The sequence below is a fragment of the Ceratotherium simum genome, chromosome 6 (genome assembly GCF_057802395.1).
Source record: "Ceratotherium simum simum isolate JZ-2026a chromosome 6, ASM5780239v1, whole genome shotgun sequence".
In the NCBI taxonomy this organism is placed as follows: domain Eukaryota; kingdom Metazoa; phylum Chordata; class Mammalia; order Perissodactyla; family Rhinocerotidae; genus Ceratotherium; species Ceratotherium simum.
The window spans coordinates 8,033,206-8,049,257 of record NC_141905.1 but is presented as its reverse complement, the minus strand read 5'-3'; the positions used below and the strand labels follow the sequence as shown (position 1 = coordinate 8,049,257).

General features: G+C 44.1%; 1 protein-coding gene across 1 annotated transcript in view; it reads left to right on the top strand.

Moving 5' to 3' along the window:
• VSTM4 (V-set and transmembrane domain containing 4) overlaps positions 1-16,052 on the top strand; it is a 95,702-nt gene that overhangs the window by 46,789 nt on the left and 32,861 nt on the right. The window contains exon 5 of the mRNA XM_087431829.1: positions 2,479-2,512. Coding sequence (XP_087287955.1) covers positions 2,479-2,512 — 34 coding nt within the window. The remainder of the gene's footprint in view (positions 1-2,478; positions 2,513-16,052) is intronic.

Sequence of the window (16,052 nt, the reverse complement as noted above, 5' to 3'; positions counted from 1 at the left end):
TATCATAAATGTAAATTGTTGCAAAAGATGTAACTACCAGAGCATCACACATATTGACATCTTAAAATGAAATGGTCAAATCTCTCTTTTACATCTAAATGTCATGAATTTAATAACTACCTCTGTTGATTTAAAAAGACTCTGTGGACAAGCTTTAGCTGGTAGAAATTTTATATTGTTCCTTTTTCTCCTTGAACTTTTATCTTCAGTCCACTTCCTCCACAAAATTTTATCCTACTTTAATACAATTTTTGTTTTGAAAGTCCTGTATTGATCACCCTGTTATACTTCTCTGTAAAATAATATGTATATAAAAATTTAAATTAAGAATTTTTTTTTCCTTATTCCATAAATTGCTAGGTGTTAAATTGTTTTTCTGGATTGAGTTATTAATATTGCACAATTAGTAAGATTTGGACTATGAGTATAAAATTCATCAAAACCACATAAATATGTTATAAATTTAGATAAATAATTAATAATCATAAGAAGTAACATTTTATTGGAAATGTATTTTTATTGAAATGGATTTTTATTTTTACTTCATATACCCTTGTAAGAATTTGTTTAGTGATAGAATTCAGCATCAATTCTATTCCTATTTTTTTAACAGGTGTTAGCTCTGAAATACCTCATTCAATATAAAAAGAGGCAGGAATGGATGAAGTTTTCTTATACTGCTCAATACTTTATACTGCTTCCAAGTTATATGTCAAAAGTCATATAATGATCTATCATCCAAAATGATTTTTAATACCAGACCAGCTGACAACTGGTTTAGGTCATTATTCAATCCTTGTTGAAAGCAAAATATTGGAAACCTCCCCTCTGGGCAAACTTAGTGGCCCAGTTGTTAGTCACTTGAGTTCTCAACACTGGCACCAAATATTTCAAATCATTTCTTGTTTGGTGCCCACTAGGTTTTACCCCCAGGACAGGTCCCATAGTACAAGTCAGGAAGGTGAGAGGCGTGCCTTAACTTTACGAAGTAGAAAGGGTGATGTGACAGGGCAGGGAGGGAAAAGAATACGGCTAGAACTCAGGCATGTTCCAGAAGAACGAGTTCTTAGAAAAGAATACCATGGAAGGCAACAATCTAGAAATTGATTTCCTCAAAACCGTCCTTTCTAAGAGTGCCTCGGGGTGTGCAAAGACTAAAGCTGATTTATACAATAAGCTTAGACTAGGGCGAGGACCATATGAAGTATTCAGTAAATGCTCACTATGGTTTTATTATTGTTGCATCTGTAAGTTATCCAGCACAGAGTCAAGTGCTCAGTAAATGGAGCGCAGGTGAGTTTAGGTGCTAATGGGGAGTTGGACCAGATAAGCCTAAAAGCCCCCTCTGCCGTGATGGTCTGGAAACTGCACTGGCCACCTGCATGCCAGGTCACTCCAAATGTAGATGCTTAAAACAACAGCTATTTTATTTGCCCGCAGTTCCGCGGGTCAGCAGTTTGGGCTGGGCTGTGCTGGGCTGAGCAGCTCTTCTGGTCTCAGCTGGAGTCCTTCATGCAGCTGCCATCCCCTGGTGGGTCAGCTGGGGCCTGGCTGCTTTGGGGCCTCAGCTGGGATGACTTGTGTCTGCTCCCTGTGGCCTCATCTTCCAGTGGCTAGCCAGGCTTCTTCACGTGGTAGCAGAAGACTTCCTGCGACAAGAGACAGCAAATCTCAGAGCATAAGGGCCTTTTATCCTGCTTGTGACACACTGGCTAATGTTTCATTGGCTAAAGCAAGTTGTGTGGCCAAGCCCAGAGTCAGCATGGGAGGGGGTTTCGCAAGGTGTGGAGAGATACAGGGAGGTGTAACAACCTACCGCATGACCCCAGGGCCCTTGGGTGTTTCACGTTTCCTTCTATTTGAGGTGAGCTCAACTGAGAGCCTTAGACTGGACACTTGTCAGGATGAGTGCCTAGGTATTCTTATTTTCCTCTGTAGCTAGAATTGTTTGGTTTTTCACAAGGGGAACTACTGTGGAGGCTGTCTTGCTCTAAGACTGTTTACCCAAGGGCCTCCTCTTAGTCCTGGAGGAGCATTAATCAGAGAATGAAAGCCCATTTTATGGAGAGGAACTTCGGAGTGTAGACAGGTTGGCGCAGCTTGCCCCAAGAAGGCTTTCTCATGACTAAGGCAGAGCTGAGAAGCTGGGTGACTCTATTACTCCAGGACTCTTCAGCTTGGAGCCCAGCTCAACCTGGCTTGGCCAGATATGAATGTTTTGGGTTATGTAACCAGGAAGTCTGGGGGGGTGTGGCTTCATGCCTGGCTAGATCCAGGGATGGAGCGATATCAAGTCACTGGGGCGTCCATGCTATGGCTCTGCTGTTCTCACCCAAAGAGAAGTTTGAAAGGCCTGAGAGCTGTCTTGTGCCAAGATCTGGGCAACACCTTGGCACCTACATTTCCTGGTAATTCCTGGAGCATATAAATCTAAAGTAGCATTTATTTACCATGTTCTTTTTCTTTTTCCTTTCACAGTGAGACATTATTTGGTGAAATGCCCTCAGAACAGGTAGGGATATTTTCTTCCTTTTTTCAAATGAAACTCTTTGCTGTTTTATTTTCTTTTGATATTAACCAAGAAATTGGTTAAATTTGTATCTATATCTAAAGGTCTGCATATTAGTCCACAAATTGGCCTGAATGTGTGTGCTCTGCATGCATTTGTGTGTTTCCAGATTCCATACCCTGGCTCTCACCCCTAGAGGGTCAAGAGAACATGCTGCTTATGCTGGCCCATGCTGGGGGAGACGGGGCACCTGCTCCTGGAGGGCTGCTTGCGCCTGTTTAGGAAGGGGCTGGCAGCTGTACTGAATCACTTTGATGCCTTTTGACTCCCCTTCCACCAATGCTTGCTTGTCCTGTGTCCCATTCTTGCAAAATGCAGCCAGTAGTAATATATGTGCTAAGATGCTAGCCTTTTAGCTGGTGAGACACTCCTCACAGGTGACATAAAAGTTATAGGAGATGCTGCAAACTCATGGTGTTTAAAAATTTGAGACTTCTGGTCCAGACAAAATGGCATAGGTTGATTTCTCCCTGCTCTTTCCTGCTAAGCACATCTATAAACCCTGGAAATAATATAAGAGACAACCAAAGGAGGACTCTGAAAGTGGTAAAAAGAAAATTATTAAAGGTAAAGACAAAGAAAGAAATCTTAAAAGCAGCCGGAGAGAAACAATGTGGTACGTACAGGGGAACACAAACTTGAATGACAGTGCATTTTTATCTGCATCTATGGAGGGCAGAAAGCAGTGGCACATTTTTCAAACACTGAAAGAAAAGAATTGTCAACCACAAATTCTATATCCAGCAAAAACTATCCTTTAGGAATGAAGGGGAAATGAAGACATTCTCAGACGGAGGGAAACTGAAAGAATTTGTCACTATCAGTCTTACCTTAAAAGAACAGCTAAAAGAAATTCTTGAAATAAAAGAAAAAATCTTGGAGGCCGGCCCGGTGGCATAGTGGTTAAGTTTGCACGCTCGGCTTCGGCAGACTGGGGTTCACAGGTTCAAATCCCAGGCGTGGACTGATGCACCACTCATCAAGCCATGCTGTGGTGGCATCCCATATACAAAATAGAGGAAGATGGGCACAGATGTTAGCTCAGGGCCAATCTTCCTCAGCAAAAAGAGGAAGATTGGCAATGGATGTTAGCTCAGAACTGGTCTTCCTCACCAAAAAAAAAAAAGAAAAGAAAAAATATTGGCACATAGGCAGGAAGAAGGAGTGATAGAGCAGAAATATGGGTGCATAAGTAGACTATTTTTTTCTCACGAATTTTAAAAATAATATTTGATGATTGAAATAAAAATTATAAAACCTTCTGATAAGAAGAGCATTGTGATATTTAAAAGTGGGGAAGATAAAGTGACCTAAATAGAAGTGAGGTTTCCACACTTTGCTCAAAGTGACAGAATGTTGGTACTGGTAGACTGTGGTAAGTCACATATGGATATTGTAATGCCCAAACCAACCATTAAAATAACTATGAAAAAAATACACTCAAAAACACTATAGAAAAATGAAGAAGGAATCCTAAAATATGTTCAAGTAACATAAAGAAACACAGGAATGAGAAACACAGAAAACAAATAATAAAGTGGCATACTTTCTATGTATCTTGAATGTAAATGGTTTAAATACATCAGTCAAATGACAAAGATTGACAGATTGGTTAAAAAAAAAAAAACATGACCCAACTATATGATCTTCATGAGAAACTCCAAACACAGTGATCTAGGTAGGTAGAAATAAAAGGGTGGAAATAGATTTACCACACAAACAGTAAAAAGAAATCAGGAGTGGGTATACTGATATATGATAAAATAGACTTCAGAGAAAAGAAGCTTACTAGAGACGAAGAGGGACATTAGAGAGTGATAAAAGGATCAATCCACCAGGAAGACAACGGTCCTAAATGTGTACACACCAAACAACAGAACCACAAAATACGCAAAGCAAAAACTGAAAGAGCTGAGGGAAGAAATGGATAAATCCACAATTATAGTTGGCAACTTCAGTACCCGCTGTCAGCAGCTGATAGACCTGCGAGACACAAAATTAGCAAGGATATTGACCATCTAAACAACACAATCAACCAACAGGACCAAACTGATACAGAACAAGCACTCCAACCATCACCAGTGGAACACACGTTTTTCTAGCCTCCACGGGACATTCACTACAAGATGTGGTCTATCTTAGACTGTATCCTGGGCTTTAAAACAAACCTCAACAAATTTAAAAACAATTGAAATCATACAAAATGTGTTCTCTGACCACAATGGAATCAAACTAGAAATAAAAAACAAAACAACAGCAAGAAAACCTCTAAACGTGGAAATTAAACAACATACTTTTAAATAAACCATGGGTCAAAGAGAAAGTCTCAAAGGAAATAAAAAATACATAGAATTGACCAAAAAGGAGAATAAACATAAGAAAATATATGGGATACAGCTAAAGCAGTGCTGACGGGGAAATTTATAGCATTAAATGCTTACATTAGAAATAAGGAAAGGCCTCAGATCAACAATCTGAAGTCTCAGCTCAAGAAATTAGGAAAAGAGCCAAATAAACCCAAAGCAAGCACAAAAAAGGAAATAATAAATATCAAAGCAGAAACTGATGAAACTGAAAATAGCAAAACCATAGAGAAAATCAATGCAACAGAAATCTGATTCTTAAGAAACCATTGGGAGAAAATAGGTAAAGAGTACACAGGATCTCTCTGCTATATTTCTTATGACTGTGTGTGAATCTACAATTATCTTGGTAAAAGTTTCAATTAAGATGAATTTGGATGTCTCTGGGAGATCCTGTTTACAGTCCCAAAAATACCTATACTTGACTGTTACTGCTGTTGAGTTTGGGATCCTTAGACACCCTCTTAGTGACACCAAAATGCAAATTTGTTTTATTGAGTGTTTACTCTCTACTGAGTGTTGTCCTGGGCCCTTAGAAAACAGCAGTGAAGAAAAGAGACAGAAATCCCTACCTTGTGGAGTTTACCAGGCAAATGCACATGTTTTCAGGAGACTCATCTGACTACAGCTGAGTAAGGAGATCAGCAAGTCCTCTCCCCCAGAAAACAACTATAAGACTGAACAAAATTGACAAAAATAACTGTTTTAGCACTCCGGAAAGATCAAAGGTATATATAAACTGAGAGTCTTTTATACTTGAAAAATTGCTGACTGCTGATCAGAACAGTGGGACTCTGTGGAGTTTGGCCTCAGGCTGCTCTGATGTGCTCCCCTCCCAGCTTGGTTGATGCAGAGGTTCTTTCAGGACCACCAGCCTCTCTATGGTGGTGGAAGGGGGCTCACTTGACTTGGAGCAGTGTGCGATGCCCATGTTCACAGTACTTTCAGTGGAACTGACAGTCTTAGAAGTGTTGAGCAGGGAAGCCCAATGGCTCTCCTAGCCTGGGATTTTGGTCACAGTTGGGCAACAATATTTCTGGCTGAGGCAACGTACATGGGCAGTGGGGAATGGAGAGTGCCCAAAGGAAGGAAAAAGATATACCAGGCAAACAGTAACAATAAGAGAGGTGGTAGCTAAATTAATATCAGATAAGATAGAACCTAAAACAAGAAGTATTGCTAGAAACAAAGAAGGAAATTTCACAATTATAAAAGATCAACATATCAGGAAGACATAACAATTATAAATGTATATGGGCCTAACAACAGAGCCTCAACATACATGAAGCAAAAACAGAAAACTGAAAGGTGAAATAGACAATTCTGGCATAATAGCTGAAGATTTCAATGCTCTACTCTAATAATTGATAGAATACCTAGACAGAAAATCGACAAGGGCACAGAAATCAAGCAGTTTGATCTGACAGATAAGAATACTTTACCCAAGGACTGCATAATACATTCTTTTCAAGTGTACTTAGGACATTCTTCAGGATAGACCATATGCCAGGCCACAGAACAATCTATATAAACTTAAGAATTTTATGTAAGAAATCAGACAAAGTCTGTTCTCTGATCACAGCAGAATTAAATAGAAATTAATAACAGAAAGAAATCTGGGAAATTCCCAAATGTTTTGAAATTTAAAACAACATACTTCTAAATAATACATGCATCAAAGAAGAAGTCACAAGAGAAATTAGAAAATATTTTGAATTAAATAATAATTAAAACACAGCTTATCAAAACTTATAGGATGCAGCTAAAACATTGCTTAGAGAAAAATTTATGTCTTTAAATGCCTATATTAGAGAAGAAGAAAGGTCTCAAATCAATAACCTAAGCTTTCACCATAAGAAACTAGTAGAAGTGGTGCAAATGAAATCCAAAGTAAACAGAAGAAAGGATGTAATAAAGATGAGAACAGAAATCAATGGCATGGAACACATACATGTGCGCGCGCGTGCGCGCACACACACACACACAGAAATATCAAGGAAACCAAAAGTTGGTTCTTTGAAAAGATAACAGAATTGACAAACCTTAAGTTAAACTGTCCATGAAAATAAAAAAGAGAGGAAAAAAGCCCAATTACTAAAATTAAGAAGGAAAAAGGGAATCACTACAGACCCTACAGAAATTAAAAAGGTTATAAGGAAATATTATGAACAAGTTTGTTCTAACAAATTAGACAACATAGATGAAATGGAAAAGTTTCTAGAAAGACACAAATTACCAAAACTTATTTTAAAAGAAAGCTATAATTTGAACAAACCTGTAATAAGTCAAGAAATTGAATTGTTAGCTAAAAACTTTCCAACTAGGTAAAGCGCAGGCCCACATTCCTTTATTGGTGAAGTATATCAAATATTAAAGGAAAAAATAATACCAATCCTTCACAAACTCTTTCAAAAAAATTGAGAAAATGTAGTCTTTTCAACAAATGGTGCTGGGACAAAATATATAAAGAACTCTTACAACTCAATAATAAGATGACAAATAGCACAATTAAAAATGGACAAAAAAGATTTGAATAGATATTTCCCCAAAGAAGATAAACAAATGGCTAACAAGTTCACACAAATATGTTCAATATCACTAGTCATTAGAGAAGTGCAAATCAAGCCACACTGTGATGCCACTACACACCCACTACATGGCTCTGATAAGACAGACAATGTCAAGTGTTGGTGAGGATGTGGAGAGACTGGAACCCTGTATATTGCTGGTGGGAATGTAAAATGGTGTAGCCACTTTGGAAAACAGTTTGGTGGTGTCTTAAAACATTAAAAATAAACTTACCGTATGACCCAGCAATTCCACTTGTAGGAGTCTACCCAAGAGAAATGAAAATATGTGTCCACAAAAAGACATACATGAGTTGTTCATAGTTGCTTTATTTATAATAAACATAAGCTGGAAACAATCTAAATATATCCATCAACAGGTAAATGGATAAACAAAATATAGTAATTCATTCAATGAATACAGTTTGATAATAAAAGGAACAAACTGGTGATACATGCTACAACATGGATGAATCTCAAAAACTTTATGCTAAGTGAAAGAAGCTGGATGCAAAAAATTACGTTTGTAATAAATACATAATTGTATGATTCCATTTATTTGAAATGTCCAGAAAAGGTAGTGACAGAAAGTAGATTAGTGGTTGCTTAGGGCTGAGGGTGGGAGTGGGATTAACTGTAAATGGGCCAGAGGGAAATTTTTAGGGTGATAGAAATGTTCGAAAACTATATTCTAGTGCTGGTTGCACAACTTTATAAATCTTCTAGAAATTATTCAGTTGTACACTTATGATCAGTGAATTTTATGGTGAGTAAATTATGCTTCAATAAAGCTATTTGTTTCTGTTCTAAAGCATATGCCCCATAAGGCCCCAAGGACTGGCATTCAGACGTGGGGGCAGGTTATGGCTGGGGCGGTCAGAGGCTATGGAGGGGCCGGCCTGCCAGTGCTTCACAGGGTTGCTGTGATCTAGGGTCCGGCCATTCGTCAATCGCCAGCAGCTCTGGCTGTCTGGGCTCCACTTCCTTCCCCTCCCAGGCCTTCCCCTTCAGTTGCCCGAGTTCTGAGCTGGTGCTGACTGAGGCTGGAAGTACAGCGAGGACATCACCCTGCATGGTGGGCATTAGAGTTTGGTCTCCCCCAGCCCTGGGATACTCACCAGAGGTCAAGGATGACCACAGAGTCCTGCTCAGATGCTGTCCCCTCTACCGGCTGGTGCTGTCGGTGAGACTAGCTGGGTGCCTGAGTGGAGCTCTCCCCGTGGGCATGTGTCCTGCTGGGCAGCCCATAGATCTGCCCCAGGAAAGCCTGCCTTTACTCCACTGCACCCCAGGACCCTGCAGGGGGCCAGGCCTGCCCCCACAAACCTAGTAGTGGGCACCCTGCTAATTTGCATTCATCTTTCTCATTAGATCCTCATGCTGATTTGACTTAGTGCAGCCCAGATTCCCTGCCACGGTGCCTGACCAGTGCACTGGTCGACTCTTGCCTTTAAACTCTGGCTTTGGCCTGAACTGTGCTGTGCCTCTGCAGCCCAGGCAGTTCCTTCTGTGATGCCAGAGGACTTCCAGATCCTGGCTCTACCGTCTGTGCTGCAGCAGTGGGCGGCTGGGCCCCTGGAGTCTCAAGCTGTGATTGAGTCAAATGTCCTTCTCTATCCTCTGCCCACTTCCTCCTAAGGGAGAATGGGCAGAGAGCATGAGACCAAGGCAAGATGCCAGGAACGGAAACCCTCAGGCTGGGGAGAGACTGTCAGGAAGAGACTGCGTGCTGGCGCTGAGGCTGCAGTCACTGAGAGAGGGGCTGTGCCAAGGGACTGGGGCAGAACCTGGAGACTCTTAGAAGTTCTGTGACTTGCCGAGAGAAGTTCAAACAGAAGGAAAACAAGTCTCATCTTGAATGTGTGTTGTCCCTGAAGTCGAAAGTTGCCATCTCCTGGGAGGGGTGGCCCTGACCTTCGGCGTTGGGAGACTGTTCTTTTCCGGTGACAGTGCTCTCCCAGAGCAGGGAGCCGGGCCGAGCCAGCCTCTCGGTGCTCTGTGAGATTGTAAATGTGCCCTCCCGGGGGAAAACCGCCCTGACGGCAGCTCAGCTGGTAAGTATGAAACTGTTCCAAAAGGTCCCGGGAAATCAGGTTTAAAATGAAATGCCACCAATTGCATAGAGTTATGCTGCATTTGCACACCGTGACACCTCTTCAGTGGATTCAGATGCCTTCCTTCCTGTAGGTCAAGTTCAGGAAAGTTGTCAAGAGGACGTATGGGGGCATTGAAAAGGCAATTCCCAGCCAAGGCATTTCCTGATTTTTCGCTTGACTTCTGGGTTTAAGATGATAAAGAACTTGCGAATGGGAGAAATTAAAGTGGACACCGTGTTACCTGTGCTGGTAGCAGTTACAACTGAAGTTATCCAAGCTTTCCTCGTGTTTGCTGGTGCATGCACTTTCTCGAGGATAAATAGTCAGGGGCACAGACTATTTGTATGTTGGATAAATTACAGGCACAGTCTTACTGTGGTTTCTGGGCTTAGTTTAAAGTATGTTTCAGTCTTGTAGAACCATCAGGGATTTTTAAACATACCCCGACAATCGAAGTGTGGGGTCGAATTAATCAGTGGTTTGTTCAGGATCTTAGAGTGAAGGCAGACATAGAATTTCAAAGAGAATCTGAAGATATGTGCTCCCAACTTAGATGTGTAACTACTTGCTTCATTTTTATAATATTGAATAGTGGAAGTGTTACAAAACATTTATTCCTTCTGTGAAAAGCAGTCTGCTGTGATGGTTGAGGCTCTGGTGCCAGGCTGCCTCTATTTGAATCCAGGCTCTGCCACACATTGCTGTGTGCCCTTTGCTAGTTTCTCAACCTCTCTGATAAAATGGGGACAATACTAGACCTAGCACAGTTGTTGGGAGGTTGAAATGAGTTAGTTTGTATAAAGTGCTTCCCATAGTACCTCGTAAATGGTGAGCTCTATGCAAATGGATCTCTTATTGTTCAGTCAATACTTACTGAGTGATTCTTCTATATTGGACAGACCGTAGGGCTGGTACAGCAAGGATGAAATAACACGTAGCCCGTACCCTTGAGGTCTGCATCTAGTGGGAGACCCAGAGAAGTAAAGCTGTGGCAGTGGCCGTGGGCTGCCCACAGAGCTGTCCCAGGCACCCAGGGGAGATGGTCTAACCCCGTCCCAGGGGCCTGGGGTAGGGAAGGCTTCCTGGAGGTGAAATTTGGGCCAAGTCTTGAAGGATGAGTAAGAGTGTTCCAGGAGGAGGGCTGGAGAGGGAGAAGCACAGAGGATGAAAGGCCTGGGGGCTGGAGGAACGTGGTCCATGAAGTGAGAAGCCCTGGAGATTCAGGGCAGAGCAGCAGGGAGGAGAGGCTAGAGAGGGTGACAGGCCCATATGCCAAGGGACGGCAGTTGTCATGGTAGTAACAATGAGCAAGCCCACTTTTATTAAATGCCATGCTCTGAGCCTTGTGCTAAGCATGGGACACACACCATTTTTACTCTTTACAACCCCCCGCCATGAGTGGGTACTGTGATTATCCCCATTCTACAGATGAGAAACTGATACAAAAAGGGTGTGGATGATGGTGAGGTCTCCTTGCCAGTGAGAGGTGGAGCAGCGAGCGCTGCCAGCCCAGGCCACCTGCTTCCAGGGTAGTGCACCGTCTCGGGTAAGCTTGGTGAGTTTGACTGTGTATGCTTCAGTGTTGGCATTCACACAAATGAACAGAAGATAGAGGCTACAGAAAAGTCAGGGCACTGGAAGAAGTGGAAAGGGTGTAGCTATGGATGCTGGGGATGGCTACAGCTGCCTTGCATCCCCTTGACTTGAAAAGTCCACTGGGCTCTGATCACAGGCATCGATCTGCCATGTTTGTTGGTGTTTGGTTGTTTTCTAGCCCACATGTGTGCTGAATGGCTTCCCCTCTGTCCACATTCACCAGAGCAGGCAGGGTGGCAAGGGCAGGGACAGCAGATGCGGGGGTGTGTCTCCCGGCCTCCCTCCTGCATCCCCAACATCATTGCTGTGCCATTTTGTCCCCGCCTCACCGCAGTGCTCAGGATCAGCATCCTTCTTCCTCAACCCCAGGCAGGTGCAGGCTTGGGGAGGACCGGCCTGTGAGACTGGCCTGGTTGTTATTCCTGGTGTAGTGTAAAGAACATTCCATCTGGATTCGGACGGCGTTGGTGTCAGTTTGAGCCGTGCCACTTGGCAGCTTGGGGACCTTGGGCCAGTCACTCAGCTTCTCTGGGAATGTTTCACCCTCCACAAAATGGGCACAGACTTGCCTTTGTCCCTGTCGCTCAGAGTGGTTGCGACAACTCAGTGAGACAACAGCGGCTGTGGACTGATTCCTCATAATTACCCACCGTGTGCCCATGCACTGCCGCGGCTCAGCACTTGATGGGATTTATTTCTAATTCACATAAAAACCCTGCAAGGTACAAGTTAGCCTCCCTAGACTAGAACATGAATAAAACTGCCAACTCGTAGTTAGCTAGCCCTCAGTACTATTTACGGACCTTTTGATTCCACACGACAGAAAAGCCAGCTCAGATGGGCTTACCCAGGACTTGGCTGGCTCACCTAACTGGGGATGCTGCAGTGGGTGGGCCTCAGGGCGATCTGATCAAGGGGACACAGGGTCATGAGGGCAGTGGCTTTCCTTCCTAGCCCTTCTCTGGGCAGTGCTGCCTCCAGGAGTTGATGCGTCCTCGGACCAGGCTGGCTCCCCTCTGGGAGGGAAAGATGACAGCAGGTGCATTCTCCCCTCAGCCTCTTGACAGGGTCATCTCTCTTCTGAACCAGCAAACAGAACTGCATCTCACTGTTAGTGGCCTAGCCTGGCCCAACCATTGTGGCCAGAGAATAAGATTATGCTGAGCAGGGGGTGGGGCCAGTCCCACCAAAACTCTTGCCCGCAACCCTGGGGGTGAGGGTGGATGCCGGGCAGGCAACCCCAGTGACCTCTCCCTGCCAGTATTCTTATGACCCTCTACCAGGACTCCACATGGAGCCGCTAAATATTAATGAAGCGCCTCCCCATCTTACAGTTAGCGTTCAGAGATTTTAAACTCACAGACAAAGCCACCATCCTGGCAAAGCCTCTGTGCAGACTTCATGAAGCTGGCAGGGATGCAAAGGAAGCGCTCTATCAACGAGACCCAGCAGAACATCTCGGGTGATGTAAACCATTTATGATAAAAGGCCGTGGGAGGCTGGGGATGGGGAGATGGACGCCTTGGCAGCTCCTCACAAAGGACAGATTTATTCTGATGCGGTTCAGAACATGTATGCAAAACATCATAGAATGGAAGCAGCAGAAAATAATGCATCATGACCCCCGAGGGTCTGCTGGTCCTTTCTAGGCGCACTGGCTCTGGCTCAGGTTGCAGAGAACTCTGCCTATGTCCAGCTCCCTATTCAAGGACTCTGAGAGCGGGTTCTGTGATAATGATAATACTGGTAAGGTAATAATTAAGTGTTCACCAGGTACCAGACACAGTTCCATGTGCTTGACAGTATTGCTCATTTGTGAAAAAGAGTCATTTCAAGGGAGTCAGCATGAGTGGGAGGCACCATTCACCCATCTTGAAAGTGAGGTTCTGCAACTTGTAAGCAGCTCCTGGCACGTGGTACCCGTTGACCTTGTGTATTCCGGTGGCAGGGGAAGCCCATGAGGCACGTTCTAACGCCTAGAGTGAGATGTCGGGAGACTTGCCCTATTGGCACGAGTCCTTGGCCTTTATCAGTGGCAGCTGACCTGGTGGGTGGGTACCTGTAATTGTTTTTTTCCCAGCTTTATTGAGATATAATTGACTGTCATTGTTAATGACAGGGAGTTGCCACCATAGTTTTTGACACCAACGTTCCTCCTTCAAGATTCCACACTTGACCTTACAGGTTTCAGAGTTATGGGGTGATGAGTGTGCTGCATGACATCCTGGAAAAGGGACCCTAGAGCTGCTTGAAAAGGAACCGATGAGTCCCTCTGTGATCCATGTCAGGCATGCTCGTTGTCAGAACTGAGACGTGCAGCAGGAGGAAAGGAAGCACATGGATGTTGCTGAAGGTGAAACGGATCAACTGAAGCAACGACTTTGAAAGACAGTGGGGAGCAAAAAAGGCTCGGGAGGAGATGGCTCCAGGAAGCAGGCCCAGAAGGATGCTGGCAAGACCAGAACTGACATACCTTCCTCAGCTCCACTCACGAATGGCTTTCTGGGTCGAGATCTTTTGTCTGACAAACCACACTTGGCATTCGTAGCCGACCCAGTTCAGACCACAACAAATCCCTTTGCAGCATGTGACAGACAGCTTTGTGCCCAGGGATGAGGAGCATCTACTCATTCAGCACCTACTCATTCAACAGGAAGTGAGATTAAACAGACCTCAAGGATATTTTAATCCGTAGTTCGTATGTTGAGGCACAAAGATTGTCCAGGACCAGAGGAGACACTTGGTGTCTGGGGGATGAAGGTTAGATGTATGAAAGCCCCTTGGCTTGAATGGTCGGCTGTGTCTCTAGTGCATCCCATCCCAGAGGGAGGCAGGTATTAGGATGGCTTATGTTGGAGGGGTGAGACCTCATTGTGCCCCAGGCGCTATGGGTCAATATGAGGGTGCTTCCATCTCACATTTAGTTATGAAAGCACGGTGTGGCTGGGTCTGTGGTTCTTAGTTACAATTATGTTTTTTGCTGGGATCAGCTCAGTTTATGCTGTTTTATGATTATTTTTTCTACTCTCAAACACTCTCAGCTCTAGAGTCGAGGCACATAATTTCCACGTGGCCAGCTCACCCACGCCCACCTCCATTTTGGCAGCTGACATCACTTGTTCCGGACAATTTCCAGGAACAGAAATGTGCTCCCCTCCTCGTCTGCCCACTCTCAGGCCAAGATGGCTCTTGGTCTTGGGCCCCAGCCACAGCTCCTGCTCCTAAGACCCCAGCCCTCGGGTGGGCCCCTCCTCCTCCCACCAGGGCAGAGGTTTGAGCAGTTGTAACAGTGGAAGCTCCCCACCCAGAATTAAATACAAATTTAAAATGCAGTGGAATGCTGATCTTGCCTTCCTGTTCCTTCTCCTTAGGGAGCTAGTTTAGGCCTGGAGCAACCATTGTGGATCTGGCTTCCTGTCCTAGTTTCGTTGTTCTCTGTTATCTGGGCTGGGCCCAGAGTCCTCGCTTCAGGGCCAAGGAGGCAGGCCGACCTGGGTCAGATCCCACGTCTCCTGCCCAGCTGGTGAACTTTGGGAAGGGCCTGGACCTCTCTGAGGCGTTGTTTTCCCGTCTGGGAAGGTCAGAGATTATGGATATCAAGCACATTTCATGGTGCCTTGCACGGGATAGAGACAAACATAGCTGTCATTAACTTTAGTTTCTGCAAAATATTGTTGATCACAATTTGTTCAATGCCTGGCAAAATCCAGGTTGCCTGCTTCGCCTGGTATCCTGGGGCAGCCATCCATCGCTCAGGGTGTAGCCTCTCCCTCCTCATTACATGCCTGGTCTGTCCTGCATTGGTACTTGTACAGCACAGCTGTATCTGTGGCGACGGAAGGGCATGCTGTATTATATTGGGCAGAAAGATTCTCTGATCAAGGTTTAAGTTGAAACTTGCAGTCCACTCAGGGCCAAGGCATGACACCATGAAACACCTAAGTGGCAACGTTGTTCCCTGGGGTAGCACCATGAAACATCCCGCACTGGAGCAGAGGTGCCCAGCCTTTGTGGGACTGAGACTCCTATGAGTGGCGGCCAGGCCGGAACCTTGTTCATGTCACAACAAGGGCCCCACACGTGCACCGCCTGCTCCGCCCTTGCTGGAGCCAGAAAGGCAGCCCTGTTCCCCACAAATAACACTTCTCTGCAGTCGCACAGCTCTCTAATTTAGACAGAGCTTCCGGCCTGTGTGCTCTCTCTCTTGGTTTGACTGGCTCCAGCAATGCTTGCTCCCTGGTGTCAGAGATAAAACACAGTCCGGTTCCAGCCCAAGACGTAGAGTAACTTTCCTGTACGTGAATCATAAAGTGGACTTAGTCAGAAATTCCTACCAGCCCTTCTGGCTCAATGGGAGTCATATGATTCTGAGAGAAAAATTGTCTATCGTATTTCATTGTGGTGACTCATATATGAGTTCTCATTGTTGAAGTATGAATTAGAACTAAATTTAGTTTAGTGTAGTTTTACTGTTTTGAAGGAAAATGGTGATGACAAAGCAGATCTTTTTCAGCTTACTAAAAGCCCTGGGCATGATGGCATAAGTTCATATAAATAATGTCCCAAAACTTCCATTTTATGTTAAAGAGCTAAACAGTTAAATGCAAGAGAAGAGAAGGGGAAGAGGAAATATTATTTGATTTTGTGGGGTGTGAGGTATAGCTGGGGAGGCTGGGGAGGATGATCCAAGCTCAGAGGCAACAGACAAAAAGAAAATATTGAATGATTTTCACAAAAAGAAACAAATTACTGTGCATTTAGCAAAAAGCCAAACTTCAAAGGGAATTGAGGGAAATGTTTGCAATAAATATTTCAGACTGATGTGAAAGGTGCATGCAAATCTATAAGAAAAACTCAAGAT